The sequence below is a fragment of the Salvia hispanica genome, chromosome 1, assembly GCF_029641045.1.
Source record: "Salvia hispanica isolate PSC_SH4W2 chromosome 1, Shi_PSC_v1, whole genome shotgun sequence".
In the NCBI taxonomy this organism is placed as follows: Eukaryota; Viridiplantae; Streptophyta; class Magnoliopsida; order Lamiales; family Lamiaceae; genus Salvia; species Salvia hispanica.
Genome location: NC_142692.1, coordinates 21,971,312 through 21,996,625, shown reverse-complemented (window position 1 = coordinate 21,996,625; position 25,314 = coordinate 21,971,312). Strand labels below are relative to the sequence as shown.

General features: G+C 35.8%; 3 protein-coding genes across 7 annotated transcripts; all 3 read right to left on the bottom strand.

The window, feature by feature from the left end:
- Positions 1–1,885: 1,885 nt before the first annotated feature.
- Positions 1,886–7,775, bottom strand: CPL2 (carboxyl-terminal domain (ctd) phosphatase-like 2). 2 transcript variants are annotated; one of them, XM_048124259.2, is made up of 16 exons: positions 7,328–7,775; positions 6,593–7,063; positions 6,097–6,307; positions 5,657–5,814; positions 5,500–5,570; positions 5,293–5,398; positions 5,128–5,217; positions 4,831–4,966; positions 4,396–4,670; positions 4,250–4,307; positions 4,048–4,178; positions 3,911–3,964; positions 3,418–3,514; positions 2,984–3,305; positions 2,637–2,689; positions 1,886–2,400 (listed from the first exon to the last, which is right to left on the bottom strand). In XM_048124259.2, the coding sequence occupies exons 1-14, from the start codon at positions 7,610–7,612 to the stop codon at positions 3,115–3,117; spliced, it is 2,334 nt and encodes a 777-aa protein (XP_047980216.2). In that variant the 5' UTR covers positions 7,613–7,775; the 3' UTR covers positions 1,886–2,400; positions 2,637–2,689; positions 2,984–3,114. The 2 variants fall into 2 exon arrangements, with proteins under 2 accessions (XP_047980216.2, XP_088918809.1); XM_089062683.1 differs by lacking the exon at positions 2,637–2,689.
- An 8,134-nt stretch (positions 7,776–15,909) lies between these two features.
- LOC125218053 (Protein kinase superfamily protein) lies at positions 15,910–17,726 on the bottom strand. The gene is made up of 5 exons (XM_048119650.2): positions 17,456–17,726; positions 17,275–17,387; positions 16,766–17,214; positions 16,433–16,583; positions 15,910–16,335 (listed from the first exon to the last, which is right to left on the bottom strand). Exons 1-5 carry the CDS (start codon positions 17,520–17,522, stop codon positions 15,985–15,987), a joined length of 1,131 nt encoding a protein of 376 aa, XP_047975607.1. The 5' UTR covers positions 17,523–17,726; the 3' UTR covers positions 15,910–15,984.
- Positions 17,727–21,117: 3,391 nt separating this feature from the next.
- LOC125219522 (uncharacterized) lies at positions 21,118–23,924 on the bottom strand. Of its 4 annotated transcripts, none has more exons than XM_048121520.2 (6): positions 23,676–23,924; positions 23,214–23,307; positions 22,899–23,016; positions 22,730–22,817; positions 21,689–22,612; positions 21,118–21,591 (listed from the first exon to the last, which is right to left on the bottom strand). In XM_048121520.2, the coding sequence occupies exons 1-6, from the start codon at positions 23,679–23,681 to the stop codon at positions 21,400–21,402; spliced, it is 1,422 nt and encodes a 473-aa protein (XP_047977477.2). In that variant the 5' UTR covers positions 23,682–23,924; the 3' UTR covers positions 21,118–21,399. The 4 variants fall into 4 exon arrangements, with proteins under 4 accessions (XP_047977477.2, XP_047977478.2, XP_047977479.2 ...); XM_048121521.2 differs by having other exon boundaries at positions 21,689–22,609; positions 23,676–23,923; XM_048121522.2 differs by having other exon boundaries at positions 22,730–22,805; positions 23,676–23,922.
- Between the last annotated feature and the right edge of the window lie 1,390 nt (positions 23,925–25,314).

Sequence of the window (25,314 nt, the reverse complement as noted above, 5' to 3'; positions counted from 1 at the left end):
CCAGGCCCGCTTCATTTCGTTGATGGGCTGGGCCGGCCCAGTTGACAACTCTAGGCAGGGTCAAAGTTTGAATCGTCTTTTTTTTTGTCTTTACACCTGTCAAATACAATTATTTCACTTAAATCAATCGTTAAACTTTTTCTACAAACCATAGTTAACTAAAAAATTATTCAAAATTTTACATATTTTAATATAAATGTACGTCCTCCGTCCCAACTAAGTTGAGTCGCGTTCCTTTTTGGGATGTCCCAACTAAGTTATGTCATTTTCCCTTTTGACAAAAAATAAAACATCTAATCACACTTACTTTATTCCGTCACCTACTTACTCTCTCTTTATATTTCCTACTTTATTTCTCTCTCTTACTTTTTAACATAATTTTTTAATCCTCGTGCCCAAAAGTTATGTCTCAATTAAATACGTCAATTTGTATTTCTAAACATATCACTAACACTTCAAAAAGCATCCTTATTATTGATTTCCCAACTAAAATTAGAGAACGCATATAGGTCTTAAAAAAGTAAAAGATTAAGTTAATTTGTCCTTAATATATGAACACTTGATTTTACATTCTAAATTGTTGTTATTTTTAAAAATTTTCCAACTCAAGTTAATGGTACCTTATAAGTTTTTTTTAAGTGCTAATTCTTTTATGACTAATTAACACCAAACAAATAGAAAAATAAACTTAAATGAGAAAGTTAATAGCGTGCGTGTTAAAAGTTGCATATATTTAAAAGTTAATTGCATATACGGTCATACACTCAGGGACGGATCTAGTTAAATACTAGATGGGGCAAATGCCCCTGCTCATATATAACTACCTTTATATATATATATATAAGTTTCTATAGAATTTTTTATATTAATCTTCTATTAATTGCCCCTTCTAGAATGTTTAAATTATCTTTATGTATATTTTTGCCCCTCGTGCTAAGAATTTCTGGCTCCGTCCCTGCATACACTCGTACTGGTATGATCAAATGAAATGAACATGTAATAATGTAATAAAGATATAAATAAAATAATGATTTATTTGCAGATACAAGAAATATAAAAGAAATAAAATTGTTATTCCTTTATTTATTCCTTACATCTGGTAACTATAAATAAAGTACATAAATGAAAGAAATTATTTTATATTGTGATCAGTTGAAGTCCAGATACACACACACAAATCACTTGCTAAAAATTAAATTTTCATTTTACTACACACACAAATCACTTGCTAATAATATTGATATCATGATGAATACATTTGGTGATATTTTTACTAGAAACCATCTTACTGTGAATATAGACCAAATGGTTATGCACAACCATCAACCCAAAATACTTCATTTTAGCATGTCAATAATTAGGTTTTAACTATGGAAGCAAAATTAAATAAAACACGAAGAAACGCTTGGTAACACGTGTATCCTTCATTTAAAAAGTTCAAAATTCGAGTTACCATACAGTAAATAAAGAATCATTATTGATCCTCTTTAACAATAAAATAAAGAATAAAATAAAAACCAACGAACTCTAGGGTTTCAAGTTCATTAATTTACTCACCTATTTAACTATTTCATTCAAGTTTTTAAAACCGGTCATAATTTTAGTTTAAATCTTCCCTCAAAGTATCTAAACGGTTGATTACACATTACAATGAATGTCTCCGTCTAAATCCTTGATGTTAATCTCAAATCTCTACATTTTGTTGAATTAATATGTCAATTGATCTTAATCATAGTAGTAAACACTCAATCTATCAGATCTCGCATCAAGCACATTAATCATCCAAATAATGGGCGCATCAAACTGCATGTCGTAACTGAGGATCAAAGAAAAAAAATTGAATAGTGACTCATGCTGGCCTCATTGAAACACAATTTCCCAAGAATTGGGGACAAATAATTGAGTATTTTTTTTATATCAAATCAATAACTAAAACACTTAAATTGAGCAAATATTCTTCTTCTTTTAAGAAAAAAAGGATACACTTGCAATATATGCAAAAGTACATATGCATAAAATTTTCTACCTAAGTCGATAGTATCACTTTTTTACTAAGATTTACTCCTATGCGCATTCAGTCAGATTCAACAAACTCACTCACAACTGCCACCAACTAACTCAAAGGTCACCCCCAATAATTCATCCCTCGATCTCAAAAATGCTGTGCACTTAAAGTCGATTCTACATTCAGACTGTAAGTATAAACGTGGTTTACACCATGTTTGCCTTCTGGTGGTGAAAATCCTTGTACTTAAGGCATACCTTCAAACAATTCAGTGTTCGTCCGTTTTTGTTAGCCTCAATCAAAGAAATTTTCTCCTTGTTTGGGGTAGGGAAACCGCAGACAGAACACTACCTCACCATGGCTACTTCTCTGCATTTTGTTTGTGAAATTCCGCACTGCACCGAATTGTTATTGGTAAGTGAACAAATTGGAGGAAACACACAATTCATACATCAGAAATGTTGGTTTTATATTACATGTAGTCCTTTTTTGTTTTTTCTCACATTGATTAAAAAAAGAATTAAAACCCGATTTTGAGTGGTAGGAAACTACCAGAAAATAAATTTACAACTTTATAGTATTAATTAATATAGTAAAGAGTCAGAAAGAAAAGAAAAATAAAGATTTTTACCTAAGAAAAAGCTAAAATGTTGTTGCTACGAGGATTTGCTCCAGTCAAGTAACCTGTGAGCAAAAATCAAAGAAAGACACCACGAAACAATCTCAACTCACTTGACAGGAACACAGTGAATCCACATTGTAAGATGACAGCTAGGAATTGTAAATGGGTTTATTTTAACACGAAAAAGTTGCCAGTAAATAACAGATAATCTAGCATGACCATAAGACATCTTCTCAAAAACAAGCTGGTTGCATAGAATTCGGCAAGAAACTAAAACATATAGTCTCTATATTTCTAGCAAACATGTAACATGAACATCATTTAGCAAAGTAGTGCTTAACAACCAAAATTCTTACCTCCAATATGAACATTGTGAAGGACTGGTTCCCAAACCGTGTGGCATAAAATTCGAAGGACTGGTTCATCACAAGACAAACACAACTCCTACTATCATAACATCCACAGAGCTCTTACGCAAAATATTAGATCAGCCATGGGATCCATTGTCACATTTCTCCATGTCATTATTTTGTTTCAAATATCCATTACTAACTGGCAGTTCTTCAGGTCCAGGCTTGGCAGTGTCCCAAAGAAACCCATTTTCCTTTTCTAAAATGGGTCTATCAAAATCACTATCCACAGTGGTACAGTGAGGTGCAATATAAGATGCATAATTATCTGCAAAAGCGAAAGATCTCATGAAATGCAGAAAATAAGATGACAGTTTATCCAGGTGCACGCTGTTCGTCCACACATCATACGGAGGTGAGTGGCATATGACTGGTCTTACCAGCTAAGCTCCGAAGAGCATTGTCTGCAGCCTGTTGCTGTGCATCTTTTCTCGTCTTTCCCATTCCAACACCAATTTTCTCACCAGTAAAGAATACCTATACATTGATTCAGCCCATGAGCCTCTGACAAGTACTAAGAAAACATTACAAAAAATATCTGATGTTCTGCACAAGAGTCCGAGAATTTTAAAAGGCAGAAGCTGCACAACATCGGATCTGGGGATCAAATGGCAAAACATGCAGAATCACAGAAGAAGTGCTAACAAGCACATGTCCTTGTAAATGAAGTGCAGAATATTTTCTCACTAAAGCAGTTAAGCTGGAAAAGCAATACAGAACTTAAAGGACCACATGGAAATTGTGTGAATTACAAAGGCATGTATAAATCCATAACCCAAAAACTGAGGAATGGTGATTAAGAAAACATCAGAAGCAAGTTCAACACACATTAAAAAAAGACCAATATATGAGAAGATTGTTCTTAGAACTCACCTCAACTGAGAACTGCAAATCATTTCCAGTACCTACAACAGGTCTGAATTCAACCTGAGCAAAAGCAATGTATGTGAGAATATATCCAGGCAAAGCGGAGGATAGAAAAAAATACAATTTTAAACAATTAAGTCTACCTTTGATCTACATCTTCTTCCAATCTCTTGGAGCACGCTAATAGAAAAGGATGGCAACAGGTTCATTTTATCACCTTCACTCTTAAGCTCTTTACCAGTGGTTGAAGGTTGATTGTTTGATTTAGCATAATCTACCAAGAGAGAATAACAAAATTAAGCAAGAATGTTCTGGACTCCAAATCCACACTCATACTAGAATTACCTGCAAACTGATTTGGCAATAAGGGGCCCTGTTTCTGGCTGTCAGAGACTGAGTTAGCCTGAACAATATTAAAAATTACTCATAAGAGAAATGTTATAAAAAGGAAATTGCAATGATATAGAATAAGCAAATGGGCTTGTTGCAACCTCTTCGGCTTTCATTGGATTTACATGCGAAAGTTCCAGAGGAACTGATGATGAAGTACCATGACTGACTGAGTTCTGAAGACCTCGTTCATATTCTGAAAATATTCCTGGAGTCTGGTTACTGAAATTCCCTCCACTAGTATCATCTTCAACTATCCGAACAGCTTGTGGCTGCAGGAGTGGTGCCTGCCAAGGAAACCTAGACAATAGAGGTGGTTCAGTTGAAATTGGAAACCTGCTATCTCTTCTAAATGGATCTCCAAGCAAACTGGGTTCTGCAATGAAACATCCATTAAAATGTTAATTTGAGAAAACCAAACCCACATTAAAAGATTGAGAACAAAATTCACACTAAATGGACATATGTTAATGAGAACTTGGCCAAAATTACTATATTTCCAGATCTGAGAAACGAAACTTCTAACAAATCCGTACTTTCAGAAGGTAAAGCCCTGGTAACTGGACCAGCAGCATTGGCAATAGATACTACAGGAATCTTAGAGCTTTCAGACTTTAACTCAACGTTATTAGCAAAGGAAAGGGAAACAGCATGGGTGCCATTCTTCTCATCCTGGACATGAAAGGGAAACAGCATGGTGTGCAAAAGAGATCATTAGCAAGTCCAGGAGAATGGGAGAAGACAAAACATGGACAGAGTAAGAATGCTCCTGAATCAAGTGAATAAGTTAAACATATTACATGGAAAACAAAGAATGGAAAAAAAGAAACTACCAGAGGATGCAATCTTTGTGCAACTTCAGGTCCATTCATTCCATCAGCAACTGGACCATTCATATTCCCATTTGGTATAAGATTAGCATCCTGACAAAGTTACTTTGACATTAATAATTGTCTGGGATAACAACAAATTGAGGTACAAAATTTATTCTCCCGTACCTCTGAAATCAAATAGTTGCTCACATCTGGTGCACAAGGTAAGTTGACAAGCTCATTTTCGTAGAAAATTTCCGATATTCTTGTTAAGACATTTTCATCAAACTCCCTGTTTGTTAAAAATAATTGCCAGAGATGTCATTGAACATCAGTCCAGAAAAATCTAGAAATAAATTATGTAGTGCCCTAAAACGTTTACAGAGCACTCACTTGAAAAAACCACCTCTAACATTGCATGCTACATTCCTTGCTACGCAAAGGACAGGAACAGCATTTGCAGTCTATACGGGAAAATATTTTTCATCAATACTGTTTCTGTCAAGTAGCAAGTAATCAACAAGAATGTAGAAAAGCAAAAATCAAGTACCTCCGCTTGTGGAGCATAATATGGAGTGAATGCAGGAACTACATGGACACGAGGCTGATCCTTGTCTTCCCACACTTTCAACCGGTCATCTATAACCATCGCCATCTTTGGATGACAGGTGCCATTCTGGAAGACATTGAGCAAAGATTTCCTAGCACCTAAAATATAGATCTAAATAGTTTTAAAATGGGTGTAGATCATCAGATTCAGTCATCACAAGAAATTGTAGATAGTTACAAACAGGTGAACTAATCATATAGTGCGCTTGATCACTAACAAAAGTTTTCTAGTAAGGAGGAGTACAACAACTGAACAACTACAGGTGGATAATTATGTTTTGCAACTTCAAATGCATCAATTGGCTAGAAGTATTAAAGACCTCAAAATGGATGCCAGCAGAAAAAACATAGAGTTCATACCCATGATAATATGAAGTATACCTGATTTGACACATACAACACGGTCCAGTAGCTGCTTTGAGCTAATTAAGTGTGCTTCTGGATCAAGCAAGCGCCACATTTCCAGGGCATAATCTCTCTCAGCCATAGTGCAAACATAAACTTCAAATCTTTTCCGGCCTTTTGCAGTTAAGTAAGTTTTTAAATCTTCCCAAGCAGGTCGTAACCTGACCAGCACACTGGTATCACGGTTCTGTAGAAAAGAACTTCCACAATCAGAAAACTATAACACAAGAAATGCAGTCATAGCAGAAGAAGAATTATTGTATAGGTAAACCTGCAGGTCATTCCAAAGCAGACTATGAGTACAATAGGAATGCAATAAATGTCATATATTTGAGTCTAAAAAATGAAGGCTAGCAAAAAAACTTTACAAGTTAGAAGTCCTCTGTAGCATCGACAAATTGGGAGAGAGTACATTACAAAACAAAATTAGTTACAACCCGAGAATACATAAGCATTGAAGATGTCTTCTAACCTCAGGATTAATGCGTGTAAGAACAATATTTTTCTCAGGCAACCTTACTACAGGCCGAACAACACGACGAATCCCATCAGATAGAATAGGGACTTCCTCATGTTGCACCTTATATACTTTCCCACCATCCATAACGCTGTCAATCTCTGCATACTGCTTGAGCAATGCACGATCCTCAACGTATCTCTTCATCTCTGCTGTCATCCCAGATTCCCGAATAGGGTCCGTCTCACGTGCAATCCAACCCACCAAAGCATCGATTCTATCCTCAAATGACTTCATAGTGTTGGCAACAATAAGAGTTTCGTCTAGATCGAACACAATAGCTAAACATCGGGTATTCAACATCCATAAGCAAGCATCATACAAACCAAATGGCACTGAGTAGCACCAAAAACACGGAAACTTCTTCTGCGTGCTAGGCATTGCCACTAAATGAATTTCCTCAGTACCAACCAATACAACTGCCGTCTACACAAAAAGTAATTAAATGTCACAACACTAGTAAACGCAATAAAGGCCTTTCTGGCCAGAGACATTCCAACTTCCTAAAGTATAATCAAGATATGCTAAAATTCTGAGACTGACTACTATAGAAACGTAATTGCAGAGTCTAATCATTTTGCATCATCAGTAATAGCAGTTGACAAACACATTATAAATAACAAGCATAAACTATTACTCAGTAAAAGCAACATTAACCATTACAATAAACAGAAGGATGACATATGAAACCTTGAGTTCGTAGAAGCACGAAGCGTGGAGATTGATGAGAGGAGAAGGCTCATCGGGATTCGGATTGGCATCAGCGCAGGGCTCAAGTTTGCAGACAACAGAGGCATAGGAAATCGTCTGAAGAACAGAGAGGGGATGGCATCTGTCGCTGTTAGGCGTGATGTGATGAATCCGAATCTCATTATTGGGGAATTGGAAATTCCCGGCCTTCACAATAACTGCTTCCAGTTCCCCAAGATATACATCTCCATGATAAACCACTGATTTAAACCCTAATCGACTCATAATTAAAACAGAGCGAATTGTGAAACCTAGAACAGCGCTTTTAAAAATGATAATTGTGGGTGAAATTCGTCCCTTGCATGACCCTTGCGCTCTTCCCTCTTTTCTCTACACTGAAACAAACCTTTTTTCTCTCTCTAGAGACTCTCTCACACACTCCCTCCTCAAACAGCGGTTTCAAACAATGGGGTGCGGAGGCTTTATATAGAAGAAATGGGAGAGGCCGGTTAACGAAATAGCCCTGCTGCTAACTGAATTTACGCATGTGCCACGTCTTGTCCGTACGGGCTGTTTGGAAAGTCATACTTTTATCCAGGGATAATTCTTCATTTTTCGGGCATGTTTATCCAGATAAATTTATCTTGCTAGTAGTAATATTTCAATTTTAATATTTATTTAAGGTAACTTAATAAAATTACGAGTTTTAGTCGTCCGCGGATAGGGATGTCAATCGGGCCAGCCCACCGGGTTTCGAGCCAATCATATTTGGATTGCGGGTCAATCGGGTGCGGGCTAATTGGGTTGTGATTTTTTTCGGGTTATAAAAGTCCAACCCTAACCGTAGAAGCTCGGGTTTCGGGCTAGCCCAACGGGCTAATCGAGTTGCTATCGATAAAATTAACATGCGATCAATCCAATAGATAATGGTGAAAATTAGTTATATTTATAAATTGTAAAATATTTAATTATGATATATTTGAGATATATGCTTAAACTCAAACATAAACACCATCATATACTAACATTTGAGATTTATGCAAAAGAAAATATAAACATCAAGAAATTTTAAAGTATGTTTTAGAAATTTAAATATATTTTTTAGTGAATTTGAAGTTTCTAATTTATATATCTATTATTATGTTAATAAAAATCTAATATATAATTTATATATTTAATATATAAAATTGAAAGTTAATTTTTTAGTAGTCTATATCATAAAAGAACCAATGAAGTGTCGAATTAGAGTCAAACAAATAGAATGATAGAAATTTTATCGGGTTTTCGAGTCTGGCCCTTACGGGTTGCGGGCTAGTCGTGTGCGGGCTAGTCGGGCTAGAAATTTTCAGCCCTAACTAATGCACTATTTTTTAGCACTAAATAAACCTGCATGTATACAGAGTATATATAGTATAGCTAAAGGTCAGTACCGGATATCGAACACGGGGAAGGCAAACACAAAGTGCATATCTTCTACTAGAACTCAATTACTATCTGGAGAAACGAGAATTTTTTGGAAAACTTTGGAAACAAAAAATAATTGAAAACAAATAACAACTAGATGCGAATAAAACACAGAGACAATCGATAGAGATAAGGGAATCACATGGATGTGCGTTCACAGTTATGGTTATACAAATTCCAAACTACAATACCCTAGCACAGTTATTACTTTGATAGAACGAGTCTCCTAGCTTATGCTCATGCGATACAAACGTTGATTACAAGATTAGGGTTGTCAATCCTAACACGTAACTCCAAAAAGCTCCTACGACCCTTGAAAAGTCCTCATTCTCAATTAACAGTGTCGTGTTAAGGGAAGCTAACTGTAGTGTCTACTAAGTGAATCTAACTCGTTAGAACTCTCTCACAGTTATGAAGCAAGTTATATTAAATCATACAAGATTGTGTCACTCAATCATGCAGCAGCAGAACTACTTAGGGAATAAACAAAATAAAAACAAAACGGATATTAAATAGAAAATTGGAATTATATAACCAAAGTCGTTACTAACACATCCCTAGAATCCTATGAGTTTAGTTACACATAATGGAATAAGGTAAACACATAGATTGAAGGGAAGACAATTTGAACATAAAACTAAAGCAAATAAAACTCGTAGGTTGAATCCTTGTCGTTCTTGATGTTCTTGAAATCCTTCTCCAACTCCTTGCACAATTGAAGTACTCTAGCTTTTGATCTCTGTGAATTATTTTGCAAGTAGAAACTCTCAAATTTGATGAAGCTTGAGGTCTTATTTATAGGGGAAAGCCAATCCTTGTTGTAGAAGGAAAAGATCTTCAAAATATGGTAAATGTTGAAGCAAATCTAGGGCATCTCGGATTCGCCGCCTTTCTCCGGAGGGCCGCCGCACCTTGGTCGGCGGTAGCCACGTTGGAGTCCAGATACTCTGTTCATTCGGCGGCGGACCGCCGCACGACTTCCGGCGATCGCCGGGCGAGACGTCTCTTCCAAGTGTAATTTTCTGAGGCGGGCCGCTGCACTGCTCTGCCCGCCAGGCGCTGGCGGTCGCCGTACAACTGCGTGGCGGTCGGCGGTCGCCGTCTGACTCCAGATTTCCAGACTTTGCGTTTTGGTTCCCATTTTCGGCTCAATTATGCACATTTCTCACAAAACACGTCAAAATACCAAAATAGACAAAATATGCAAATAATGGACGTGTAGAGTGACTTTGATATCAAAAACGGACCAAATAATGGCCTTAAAATAGTGCAAAATCCGAGCGTATCACTAACCCTATAAATTTGGCGGGCTATTCGGGCCGGCCCACGGGTTGCGGGCTACATTGACATCCTTATCCGTGGACGATAGGCCTTCTACCATCCATCGTTCACGCTTTCGTCCGCCCCACTGTGGGCGACGCGGACGAAAGAGCGGACGATGCGACGCGTTTTTTAATTTTTTTTTATTTTTAAATTTTCAAACACTATATATATGCATCACATTTTTCATTCACATTTCACTCTTTCACTCTCTCAATTCTCTCTATTTCTCATTCTATCTATCTCACTAAATAGAATGAATCCCAGAGATTACCCAAGTCCGAATAGTCCGATGTTCGGTGGTGGTGCATGGTGGTCGGGTACTGAAGCTGATGAATACCAGCCCTTCGACTCCAACACCCAGCACGATTCCGATTGCAGCACGGATTCGTACGGGCTGTCAGACGTGGAGCCTTCTCCCACCGGCGCACCCGCCCCACCCCGCGGCGCCACCTCTGCCGCCGCACCCGCCGCCACCTCGGGCTCCGCCACCAAAAAGAAGCGGACCAAGGCAAGAGCCCAGAAGTTGTCGCTTCCGGGGATCAATGAAGAGTTTGCCCCGGGGAGGACGAACTACAACCCGGATGAATCCATCGTCTTGACGAGGTGTTGGATTGATATTTCAGAGGACCCGTTGTTCGCCAACAACCAGAGGCAAGTCGCGTACTGGGAGCGCATCGCTAATAAATACAATGAGGCCAAGCCGCCGGCCGCCTACAAGCGCCCGAGGGAGCCGCTCCACAAGCACTGGGAACAGATTAAGAAGCAGGTCAATTTGTTCTCGGCGGAATACGAGAAGTGCCAGAGGGAGCAGGGCAGCGGCGAGAGTATGGCGGATGTGCGCGATAAGGCGATCGCGACGTACACTTCATTGTATGGCGATTTCAAGCACTACCAGTCCTGACTCCTCTTGAAGGATAAGCAGAAGTTCTAAGGAGGGATTCTACCCCTATCGGCTGCAGCGAAGAGGGCGAAGCACACCTTCGCCGGTGATTATACGAGCAGCGACAGCGGCGCAACTCCAATGGACCTCAACCATCCGTTGTACGAGGATGAGAGTTCCGGGATACCGATGTCCTCCCGCCGTCCCTCTGGTGTCAAGGCTGCCAAGAGCAAAGGCAAGACGAAGGCGACATCCTCACAGGCCGTGCCGCCGGCCCCGGCCCCGACTTCAGCTGCGGGACATGCCTACACGGAGTTGGTAGCCTCCGCCAACTTTAGGACGTTGTTGGACACGCACAACGCCCTCAGGCAGACGGACGACCCGGCTCAAGTCGAATACCTCCAGGACATGATCGAACACCTTTGCCGCAAGTTGGGAATGCTTTAGACTAGCCTCGTAGTGCACTTGTTTTTTATTTCAACTTTGTAACTTTTTTTTTTAATTAAGTAAATGTAAGATTTGCCTTTTAATTGTGGTGTCTTTTTTTTTTAAATTTTGCTTGATATATTTGCAAACAGAAAATTAAATACAAAATAGAAGTATAAAAACTATAGGGCGGACTTTAGGGCGCCCCACTGCAGGTGGAATGATAGGAGGATAAAATGCTGACGTGGCGAAGCATAGGGCGCCCTATAGGGCGGACCTAAGGGCGCCCAATTGTGGATGCTCTAAGAGATGGATAGAAAGAAAAAATGATTAAAGCATTGTTAGTGGAGAATGAGTCTCACTCATAAAAAAAAGGTTTCCAAAATTGGAAAGAACATATTCTTGTGAAATGCAATAATATGGAAATAGCGTAAATTCTTTTGTTAGACGGAGAGAATAATATATATTACTCTTTTTGTCATATTTCATATGATACCTTTTTTTTCTTGAGAAAAAATAACTGAATCATACATCACACGAAAATTTATACTAATTTAATTGAAAAGAGACATCAGTGTCAAACAAAAAAAAAGCAATAAAACATTACATGCACACGAAGAAAGAAAAAAGAATAAAATAGCTATAAGAAATCAATTTTTTCTAATGTAGATCAACAAATCCTAAAATTTTATCATTTTAGCTAGTATTGGGTATTAGTATTACTAGTATTTTTTTTTTTTTCATTAACACATTATGATATAATAGAGTGGGTCTGACCTATAACAAAGAAAATACTATGAATAAATACATATTCTCTTCGTTCTAAAGGAGATGACGCCTTCTTTGAATGACACGAGATTTTATAAAACTTTATTTTGTATGTTCAATGAAGAGAATAAAATAGAGATAAAAATATTTTTGTTTTTAGTAAAGAATAAAGTGAATCATTTTCGACGGGACGGAAGTAGTAACTATTGGAGGGATAATAGAAAAATAATTTTAACCATGCAAACACATCTATGCTGATTTTGTTGCAAAAAGAATAAAATATTTATAGAAACATTGCATTATGTGGTCGAGACTGCGTGTATCTATTTATATACAAAAACTAAAAAATTAAAACAAACTTTGACTAGAAAAGAAATTGTAATAATAATATTGCATCTTGTCCTTAATTACCTTCTTCGGTGGATAGTTGTTTCCGTTTCATTGATTTGTAATCATTAGTGTTCACCCTCATAACTTTGTTGTTCGATCTCTTGAACAGATTTTTAAAAATAACATTTGGTTCAACTTCACCCGCGCCACCTCCACACCACATCGCATTGAGGAGGTTGCAACAAGCATCTTCACACGCGTGCAACCCTCTGAGCAAACCCCGGCCTCCTGTCCCTTCCCCTTCCTGGCGCGTCTGCCCACTACAGAGTGTGCCACTTATCGCAACGGGCATACCAGCGTGGCACTCCTTTCGAGCCTTAGATGCTCTTAACATATTTAGGAAATGCTCAATATAATTGACTGATCAATTTTAATTTTACCGGAAATACTACACAATAAAAAATACTAATCTCCCAAAAGAGTAAAAAAGTCAATCTCCTTGGCCATTAAATTTGAACTCTAGTAGATTACGAAGTTAATCTAAAATAAAGTCGACAAAGCTCTAAATAAAATCTTAGATCCTATTTGTTTGTCGAGAAAGTAATTTGTTGGGATATGATTTACGAGGATATAATTTTTTTGTTGGAATATGATTTACGAGAATATAATTTTTAATAAAGTACTACTACTACTACTTATCATATGTTTGGAAATCTCAAAAAAGTATTCCCTCCATTGTTTTATAGCTGTGACATTTTTTTGCTCAAGTTTAATAAATTGATGTTTAGTTAAGTGTCTAAGTAATAAAGTAGATAAAATAATAGAGAGAAATAAATAAAGAGATCAAAGCAATAGATCACATGAAGTGGGGAAGAAAAATTGAGTTAATTATTACTCCCCATATATTGAAATAACTCAATTATAAAGAAAATTTCTAAAATAGAAAAACGACTCAACTACGAAGAAACGGAAGGAGCCGAAAGGAGTAGGTACATAGCATTCAAACTTATATAATTCATATAAAATTAATTGATGTAATAATTGCATTAACTAATCGATTTAATTATTGAAAAAAGATTTTTAATTAAATTCGTAATTAATATAATAATAAACTGTAAAGTAAAGTTATCTTAATAAGTTGTTAGTTGATTAATAAGTTGTTAGTTGATAACATAATAATAACGTTAATAAATTATATGATAACAAAATTATTAGTATTATTATTATTATTATTATGGTTAAGTCTGATTCATATTTTAAATTACATTAATATTTTTTAAAGTAGTTATTAATTTATAAAATAATAATAACAATATTAACAATAATTCTAGTTATATTAATTAAATATGTAAAAAATCTAAAATAAAAATAAAATATTTTTAAGAAAACTAGGAAATATATGAGTTCTAGAAAATTACACTACATTTCTTTCTTCTAGAATTTTGATTATTTTTTTTATATGGTTAAAAGTTAAACAACCACCAAAATTTATATACTCGTATTTTTGATCCACATTTGCACCCATTTCCCATTTTCTATTGCTATAGTTAGTAAAACGAGCGTGACACTTAGTAATTAGAAAATCCTAATTCTAAATTAAAAAAATACTAAAGCACTAATCTAACACGTCATCTGTGCATGTATCATATTGTATACATATCTGACAAGAAATGCTATTGGGTGTCCAAACCTCTATGCAAAACGTACAACCAGAATATAATTTTAATCCCAGCGAAAACGAAGAGAGGCATCAAAAGAGAGAGATGCCATCACCCTTTACCGTCTCGTTCGGTGAAGACTCAGCGCGGCTCGGCTTCAACTCACGGCGGCTAACATCGCAGCGCTTTGAATCGGTGCTTTTTGACTCGTTTATTGACTATTGGACTCGCCGCCGCCTCCAGCTGAAGGACCAAATCCAATCCTGCCGGAGGAGGGTTTCGCTCTCGGACAGTGGAGAAGGTTAGTTCCGTAAAACGCTTTTAAACATCCTCATTCCTAATTAAACCCTTTTATAGGAAGGCCTGTCAAATCGTAACCGTGGATACTTACATTCCAAAATTCCCAAAATCCAATATGCCGAATTTATTTTCGGATACCCGGATACACAACTCGGATATCTAGTTCTGAAAATTCGGGTATCCAGTCTCGATTGCGATTTTGAATTATATTTTCTTTTTAGAAATTAACTACAAACTTTTAGAATTTAATTACTAATATTATTTAGTTTAAATTTAATACAAAGTTTAAGTAATAGTCAAGAGAAAATAATTACACAACTTTTAGAAATATAAAATTGTCGCAGTAATTCGAATTTTAGAGAAAATAACACTGCAAACTGTGAAAATTACAAAATTCTTAAGTTATACATTAACATTTAAGTATTAACTAAAAGCCTTATACTCTAACTACTAACTATTAAGTATTAACTAAAATGTAATTAAGAAATAAATTACATTTAATTATAATAAAAACATAGTAATTTATTAATTTTAAAAAATAAATTGGATAATTCGGGTATACTCGATAGGATATCGGGTAATCCAAAGATTTAAAACTTTTGTGTAACTCGATACCCGATAATCCAAAATTCCCACTACCCTATTCCAATCCGAAATTTGATTTTTCGGATTTCGGATACCCAATTACACATATTTTTTTTCGGGTTTGGATATCAGGTATGGTATACCTGATATCCATAATGACAGGCCTAAATTATAGGACTGTAATTCTCTAGTAAATAATTTTAATTTTTGCAACTGAAAACTGATTCATCTCTTGTTCACAAACTCATAACATCCAAAAACACAATAACCACGTAAATTAGTCAATTCATGTGATCGTACATACTTCTTAATTTTCAGCAAAACAGACAATATCTATAATGTGTGAAAAACAGACAAAATGCGATTCGGCTAGAGGAGAAGGAGAGGAAGGAGAAGGAGATTTTGAAGCTAATAATCGAGGAAGCCGACAAATACAAAGCAGAGTTATACAAGAAATGGAGGATCGAGTGTGAGATTAGCAAAGCTCTCAGCAGGGACAAGGAAAAGGTTTAACACCTCCAAATAAATTGCATTTGTATGTTTGAAAATTTAACTAAATCGCCTTCAATTGATTGCAGAAGTTTGTACAAGACAGAGACAAGTTTCACGCAGAGGCATCCAAGAGTTTCTGGAAGGCGACTGCACAACTCATTCCGAGACAAGTTGAAAAGAAACCTACCATTGTTGTGATTCAAGGCCCCAAGCCAGGAAAGCCAACTGATCTCTCTCGTATGCGCCAACTCCTCGACACTCTCAAACAAGCCGGTGACTCCTCATTGATCCTCCAACCACATCCATAACTTAAATCAATTGTAAACTCACCTCAATGTGCACGTTTTTTACTAATATGATCGCAAGAAATAATGAATAATTATCATTAGAATTAGAATTAGATAAAGATGATATACGAATACTAGAATGAGTCATCTAGGGATCATGTCTGTAGTGCTATGTTCTAAATTGGCTGGGGTTGTGGGCTGAGTAACGCGCTCCTTGCCTTTGTCCGAGTGAGACGAGAAACGGAAGCTATCGCCTTCCGACTTACTGGAGCTTTTTGGCCTAAAAAGTCCGGGTTCTGTTAGTAGCTTCTCATTAAGGGTAACATCTGTCGACAGCATCTTCACCACTTGTTTCATGTCTGGTCTCTGCTGAGAAGCTGCCTGGGTGCAGAACAGCGCGACCTTCATGAAACGCGTGATTTGATCCTCTGTGTAGTCGACGAGGTCTGGATCAACGACTTCTAGGAGCCTACCTTCTTTGAACAGCTTCCAAGTCTGTATTAGTATTTATAATAAGGGGATAGATTGTTAAGATAGAGAGTGATCATACAAACATGTTACTTATTCACACATTTAGGGATCATTTTCATACCCATTCGAGTAGAACGTAGAGTTCCTCTCCGAAAGCGGCCTTACTACTGCTTCTTCCACTAGTGATTTCGAGTATAAGCACCCCAAAACTATACACGTCCGCCTTCTTTGTTAGCTGCCCCAGCAATGCGTATTCTGGTGCCAGATATCCCCTGCATTAGACGGAGTTAAACAAATACTAAGAGCCAAATTGTTTCATATGTTACAAACCCATTCCACATCAGATGAGGGAAGGAAGTTGGATTAGTATATAAATGCCATCCACCCGTAATTTGTCAGACACCTTTTGGGGGTGACCAAAGCGAAAAATGTCAAACTAATGTGCAGTACTTACACTGTTCCTGCTACACGGGTGCTAACGTGGGTGACATTATCAGGAAACAGCTTCGCCAGCCCAAAATCTCCGATTTTAGGGAGGAAATCCTGATCAAGAAGCACATTGCTGGCCTTGATATCGCGATGAACGATGCCTGGCGCAGCGTCCTCGTGGAGGAACGCGAGCCCCTTAGCTGTGCCTAGACATATTGCAACCCTCTTCGACCAATCCAGCTCCGCTCGTTTGCTGTAAGAGCCTAGCAAGGCGGTGTGGAGGCTGTTGTTCTCCATGTATTCATATACCAGTATCCGGTGATCCCCCTCGACACAGCAGCCGAGCAGCTGCACGAGGTTGGGATGCCGGATCTTGGATATGGTCGCAAGTTCAGTCAAGAACTCCTTGATCCCCTGCTTGGATCCAGCAGAGAGAGTCTTGATTGCAACTTGAGTCCCATCTCTCAAAACACCCTACAAATTGTGAGCATTCAAAGAGTGTTTTGTACTCTAGTGTGAAATAAAAAGACTCACTTTATAGACTACTCCGAAACCGCCTCTGCCGATTCTGTTGGAAGGGTGAAACAAACTCGTTGCTGAGCGCAGAGAGTAGTAAGAGAATATCCTCACGTTTTTTGTTGGGATTTCTGACAAAATAAACAAACTCATTTCTGCTCTTAATTCTCAAATCAAAGGCCAAAATAAGTATACATACCGTGTGTTTGAGTTGAAGTTTCGTGTGTGCAGTAATCAAACGCACCAAAACAATCACAAACTCCCATTTTTTTTTTTTTTATGACGACTGATTTTGCGTAAAAATTCAATCTTTAATCGCTTCCGTCATGTTGTAACCCGAGAGTGAGAGAGAGAGGGGATATTTTTTTAAGGTAAGGCATCACGGATTGTGAAGATGAAAAGGGAGATGATTAAAGAGAAGAAGTGGTTGAATTGAAATAGGACAGGATGAATAAAATGGGAAATGAAAAGATGGTGGTGAATTTATAAATGAAATAGTGGGTGGTATCACGATTGCGTGTGGTTGAATCATTAATACCATCTCCCACTCAGCCGGAAGTTGACAATGTGGGAGAGAGAGATTTGATTCAATGGATGCAATAGATAGCGTGTAAGTTGACAAAGTAATTATTTATTGTTTTAATTATAGCATTAGCAGCCACATTTATGTCGTTTTACTTCCTTTTGTCAAGTCCTAGTGAGATCAACCTAACCTAAGTAATTTCAATTAATTTATCTGCCACTATATGAAAACCTTTAAGATGAATTTCAAACTATCATAATATTCATTCCCCACTTCCAAGTTTTGTCTGAAAAAATATATATTAACATTTCTTAATTATGCATCGTTACTAATTACTACTTCCGTTCGTGGATAGGAATCTCAATTCTTTCGGCACGGATTTTAAGAATTATTATAAAACTGAGTAGAAAAAAAGTAGTGATATATGGGTTTAGAGTTTAGACTTGTATATAGTATTAGTTTTATATTAAATATGTGTAGAATGAGTTAGTAAAATTAACGTGAGACTTATTATTATTTATAATAAAAATGAAAGAGATTTTTATTTAGGTTGACTGTTCTAGAATCACTGCAAGATCAAAATCTATACATTAGAGTAATAAATCTAATTAATAGTATTATAATCGTGGGAAAAATAATAACTGAGGGTTTAGGGTTCTCTTTTTGAATCTTATTGATTTTATACTGTACCAAAATATACTAAGACCATCTTCAATCATACTCCATAAATGAGTTTTGGTGTATAAATTCTCTCTAATCATAACCAAACTCAAACCCATTTTTGTGTCTTTGTGAAACAACACCATATATGGTGTTAATGCAAAAATTTTGTGAGACAAAAATCCAAAAATGGAGTAATTTTTGAATTTGATGTAAATGGTTGAAATAAAACTACTTTTTGATATAACATATACTTAAAAATGGATTTAAGTTTAGTGTAAATGGTCGAAGATAGTCCAGTAATATCAAATCAATTAAACAGTACTATATCACATTTGCATCATCACTATGTAAGAAATAATATTGTAAGAAATAATATACATATACTAATAATATCAAATCAATTAAACTATTACTGTATCACATTTGCTTCGTCACTATGTAAGAAATAATATACATATACTAATAATATCAAATCAATTAAACTATTCCTATATCACAATTGCATCATCACTATGTAATAAATAATATACATATACTAATAATATCAAATCAATTAAACTATTACTATATCACATTTACATCATCACTGTGTAAGAAATAATATACATATACTAATAATATCAAATCAATTAAACTATTACTATATCACACTTGCATCATCATTATGTAAGAAATACATATACATCACATGCACGTGCAACTTATATTCAAGACGCTTGTTAGGATGGATTAGTTGGGACATCCTAACTCACGCTTTCCACGTAGAAACGTGGATTGATATTATTGATCTGATAGTTTTTGATTTGTTGTTCTTAGTATTTCCATTTGTTCATACTAGCTTTTGTTTAGCTTTTGTTTAGATTTGATATCATGATTGTTCCTGATTTATAGAGCTTCCAGTTTATTAGATTTTATTATATTGTTGTGTCCAAGTCATTTTTGAGCTTGAACCGTGTTTTAAAACGATATATTTGATTTTGTTCACGGGTGGATGATCTGCCTGAACTCCTAAAATGTTTTAGATTAAAAAGAAAACTTGAACCAAATAACTTCTGTGAAAGAGACATTTGTAGCACCGACTTTGCCACTTGAATTCAACCTTATTACAGTATTTTGATATTATGCTCTCTTATGTTACTACTTGCTATATTTAGCGTCAACTTTTTGTCAGTATATACCTGGTGGTCGGTACATGTAGAGTTAGTTATAAATATTATCTATTAGTATTATTTATTAGTAATAACTAATCTGAAAATTCCGTCAGGAAAAATAGTGAATACAAATAAATTGGACCTTCTATGCTACGCTATGCTATGTTGGATAATTAATGACCAAGACTGTTTGTAGTTTCAACTTTCAATTTTCAACCTTCGTTCATTCAACTTAGAATGTTTACTAGTTCAAGTTTGGAATAACTATATACATAATGTAGATGAATCTGTTATAAATGGAATTATGGAATAGATATTTGAATGAATAAATTAAATAATAGGAGTACTACTATTTTAGGTTTATTTGAAGGTAAATTAACTAAGATGCAAGTTCAATATTATCACCGTTTCTTAAAGAATGCAGAATTTCATAGAATAGAATCATAAAAAGTTGTAAAAGGTGAAAGTAGAGAGATGTTTTGGCAAAGAATTCGACTAAGCGAGTTAAAAATCAAACTTTGTTGAGAGATAGCTAATTACAAATATACTTCTCCCTTATCAGAAAAATGTAGTATTATTGACTTAATAATGGCTAAACAAAGACAAACACAAAAGAACAAAATCAACGAAACTATTAGTATGATTTAATAAAATGCCAAGTTCAAATATAACCTAAATAAAATAAATCCATAGAACATTTCAAACATTTCAGCTTTTGAATTTATACTGTGAAATAAATGATTCCTCCTTTTTGATATAAAGAAATTTTTTTGAATTTTCAAACAGAAGCCGTCAATTTATTGAATAGATCTTTCTTTCCCAATTTACGTAGACACAGTCAATAAAGAGTAGATCCATCTCACCTACCTTTCCATTTAACTCCATCTACACATGATTAACTTTCTTGAATAATATTTTCTTGTCACTAAATAAAGAGTTATTTGCTTTTAAATACATGAATTTCTGATTTTTATCTTAAACTTTGTTTTTTGAGCATAAATACACGAATTTTGGCTTTTTTTAAAAAAATATTCCCCCTAAATCAAAAATCATACTCCCTCCGTCCCAAGATAAGTGACCTACTTCTTTTGGGCACGGGATTTAAGGAATGGTATTTAAATAAGTTAATGGAGAGAGTAAGTATGAGAGAGGGAAAAGTAGAGGAGAGAAGAGAGAATAAAGTAGGTGGAGAATAAAGTAAGAGAGATGACTTTTTGCTAAAAATGGAAATAGGTCACTTATAATGGGACACCCCAAAAAGGAATACAAGTCACTTATCTTGGGACGGAGGGAGTATGAGATTTGGCAATTTATAATATACGTGACAATTTTTTTTTGTTGTATGTAGTTTTAACTGTCACATCTGTTTTGATATTTGATTTATGGATAAATAAAACAAATCCAATATTCATATATGTATATTCAAAAAAAAGTTTAAGGAAAAAATAAAAAATATTGAAAATTCATGTTTTTAAAGTCTAACAACCAAATAACCTTCAAATAAATCCCATAATTTGACTCAACTCAACCACAAAAATCAAGATTCATATCTCAAATCTTAGACTATATATGCATTTGGATGCAACAGAATCAGGTGACATTAATTCTTTTAATTCTACATTAATTACAGACAGTTTTTAATCATAAACAAAGTAGTTCTCAACACTAGTATTGCTAAGGATCATCACAAAAAATAACATGTCCAAATGCAATAATATTCTCACACAATAACCACCTTCTTCTTCTTCACCACCCCCTTTCTAAAAATCACTCTTTTGGTTGATGATGAAAATGCAGCCTCCCCCATCAAGAAAAATACGAGTTAACGCAGTTGCTCGACTTGGAACTATCACTGCTTGATGTGACTGGAGACTCTGAGATGCCAAACGAGCTGCTTTGAGAAGAACTAGATTGATTGCCATTGGAAAAATAGGACAGAACTGTAGTTGTTGCTACTGGTTTTAAGCTTCCAGCAGCATTAACACTTCGTCTGATGTCCTGCAAGGCGACAAGAATCGAATTCATAAACCTAGATGTGTCGAACGAACAAGAAATTACAACAAAACAGTTGCATTTTGGTGAAAGAATGCTTTACCATGTGCCTTATAGCCATGTCTAGTGATTTCTTTGAGAGTGATCTTCCAAAACCCGAGTTCTCATTGGAGGATCTCTTGGGGTTTTCGAGAGAGATGTGTTCGTCTTGCTTAGGTGGAGCTAGTTTCCTTGAGTTCACGACTCGTTCCACCATTTTCGTCCCCATCACAACAGGATTCACATAATCATCATCATCACCATGTCTACCATATCCCCGACTTCTTGATAGTGTCGCGCTTCCATTTCTATGAGCATTGCCTTTTGTCCCCCGTGCTTTGGTAGGAGAACATGATTTCTGCCTCGGTTTCCCTTTGGAAGGAGACGAGAGAGCACTAGGCCTCCCTCTTGATGCAGATGCAGGCCTATTTGGCACAGATGTTTTTAAACTCTTTGGGGCATCATTAGACATGGACAGCATCTCCGAGGGATTTGGAGCCCTAGACAAAGAGCCTCCATGCGTTGCAACTGGGTTTTTTGTGACTATGGAGCTTGTTTTTCCCCTTGAAGAAGCTCTCTCGGAAGGAGCCTTGCTAGAAGTGGTTGATGTCGTTGTTGGCTTGTGCATAGGTGCAGCAGAGACGGATCTAGCAGCTGGAGTGGAAGCACGAGACGTGGATCCAGGCTTTGAGCTAGCTGCAGGCGCAGTAGTTCTTGAGGTTGGAGTAGAAGACCGCGGTGAAACTCTTGAAGGAGTCGAGGTTCTCACTGGAGCAGCCACAGGCTTAGAAGATTTTGTTGCTGCAGCAGGTACACGAGACGTGGGTGTGGAGGCACGAGAAGGCTTCGACTTTGCACCAGCCAATGTTGGTCGTCTAGTAGGCGTTGCTGCTCTAGAGGATGACGGTTTTCTGCCACCAGACGATAAAGGCCTTTTATTTGCAGCAGCAGCAGCCGAAGGGCCTAGATTGTTTGATTTTGGTATCTGCTGCAGAAAACAGTGCAAAGCTTGAGCCTAAATTAAAAAAAGACCTCCATTCTCTCCACAATGTCACACTTCAAATTTTTACAAGTTGTTTCGACAATTGAATGTATATCTACTTGCCTCGGAGCTCAGAGAAACACATTCACCACTCGATGCATCAGCCTGATTTGCTGCTGCATCTTGTTGCGCGAGGAGCCTGAAACACGACCTTACATCAGACAATAACAACTCAAAATGAGATTGAGATTGAGATTGAGATAACCATGACACTATTCATGAGAGACTATACCAATCATGGTCATTATTGCTAGTCTCTAAATTGAGCAAACTATCATCAGCCAAACTCTGAAAGGCCTCTTCTCCCAATTCATTCGATGTCAACAAGCTATCCGGTTTTGGCTCCGTGCCTAAAATGAGATGAATCCATGGACCATGAGTACCAACAAACTCAAGCACCATAAGACACACTAATCTAGTCACAGTTTTGAGTGAAATGACAAGAAAACTATTGCCATCAAACTCAATTGTGAGAAATAAACACAGAAATCAAGAACAGTAAAAACAAAGGAAATATTATGAGCAAGGGCAATTCTCTCCTTCTCACCATTCTTCATTCCCAAAAATATAGCAAGATCTTCATCAACTTCCCTCATCACCATCCCCAGATCTCTGCTGTGTGGCCTAAACTGTACGGATGTCTGATTTCACCAAAGAAATCGCTCATAAATTGCAGCAAAAACATCCCAAAAATCTAACATTTAATGACTTCATACATACAGATAGAGCATTAGACAACAAATGCATCCACACTAATCAATAAACGTCTGAACAAAAATTCCAATAGATACAAAAAATTGAAATTTTGAGAAAAATGGAGAGTTCCAGTTGCGTATTTCGTGGAATAGAATCAACATCTGAACCAATCAAAGATCCAAACACAACCCATATAAAGTTTTGGTAGCAAAGTGAAAAAAAATTGAATCTTTATGATTGGCAGCAACTTTAAATGCTCCAAATCACACAACACAGAGATAAAGACAAGAGAAATAAATGGTGAAGAGCTTACTGCCATTGTAAATCAGACTGAAGGAGAAGATTGTTATTGAAGTTGAGGGTTCTTGTTCTGTTTTTTTGAGTTGCTGTGTGAGGGGAAACAGAAATGGAAGTAGTTCATAAATCGGAGGGTCGTTAGCTTGATTCCTTTGACAGCTTAATATTTTAAGAAACACACTCATATGAGGATTTGAAATCCCATGATCTGTACACTGTTCATTTAATTTGTTTTTAAATATAGTGATTACTGATTGGTTTCCAAGACGCAATTTGAAAAATTAAGTGGAGGCCTTTTTGCTTTTGCAGATTTACAGCATTCAAAATCATTGCTATTTTGATTAGGGAGGTGGTGAGACATTGGTTCCATAATTCCATTCAACTTCAGCATCAAGATTCAACTTTTATTTTTATCTTCGTGTGCTTATCCTAGACAGTAAAATTAAGTGTTTTCTTAATTGTGAGATAAATAATTAGAGACATCAACGCAAGCTTTTAGAATTATTTCAATTCACTTTTGTGGTTCACCACAAAAAATTACATTAGTCTTTGGAAAATGACTTAATATTGTTAAAGTAATTACTGTATAAAACCATTTTTTTAATCTTTTTTTTTCACTTTTTATTCAATGATATTAGTACTAGTTATTGATTCAGTTCTCCGCTAAAAATGGAAGACGATTTTGAGGGGCACACATTACTTTAAATACTTTCATTCATAAAAAATCCCTTTAGAAAATATATAGTGTGGTAGTGAAATAATATGAATTTTAATTTAAAATTAATTAGTGAGAGATAGAGAAAAAAAATTATTGGAAATTATTGGAAAATAGAACCTATCGTATGAGAGAGGGAAACTTACTTTAAATAGATAGACACTAATTTTGGTGAACGACCCAAATTAATAAAAAAAAAAAAAAAAACAATGCTATTTTTTAATGAAGATGCTATATAAATGCAAATGAACTATTCATTCTCCCTTATTTGTCCTTCAAAATTTATCATTATTCTTTTATTTATATAAAAATAATGTGTTTTATAATTTAAAAAAAAAACTTATTTAGTGTTCATTAAAATAAATATGAGCAAACAAAACAAATTTATCTGTACTATCTCCCTATCTATTTTTAGAATAAGTCTTTTTACTCTATTAGTATCAAATAAAATGAACTACGCATTCTCACATGCTCGTCTCTTAGGTTTTATTTTTCCATTTTGAATAGTCAACTAAAATTAGTTTCTATCTATTTGTTGAATAAATCTTTTACTTCACTGAGGTGTGTTTCATTTTAAACTAGTAACAACGTTACAAGTTACAACCATTCTTATTCTCCGTCACTATTAATTACTAGTAACTTAAAACTCGTGTAATCTACAATTAATGGAGTAAGGAGTAACTTTTTTGGATATATGTAGCATTATATTGAAAAATATTACATTTATATTTTCAAAAAATATGAGGAAAAAAATAGAACTATCATGAAATATTATTTATATGATTAATAATATAAAAAAGAGGGAACATCTTTTTTAGTCCACGAACTTAGCCAAAGTATCATTTTAGGTCCGTGAACTTTGAAAATATCATTTTAGGTCCATCAACTATGGGTTAATATCATTTGAAGTACTTTTTTACTATTTCCAAGTTTTTCTGGA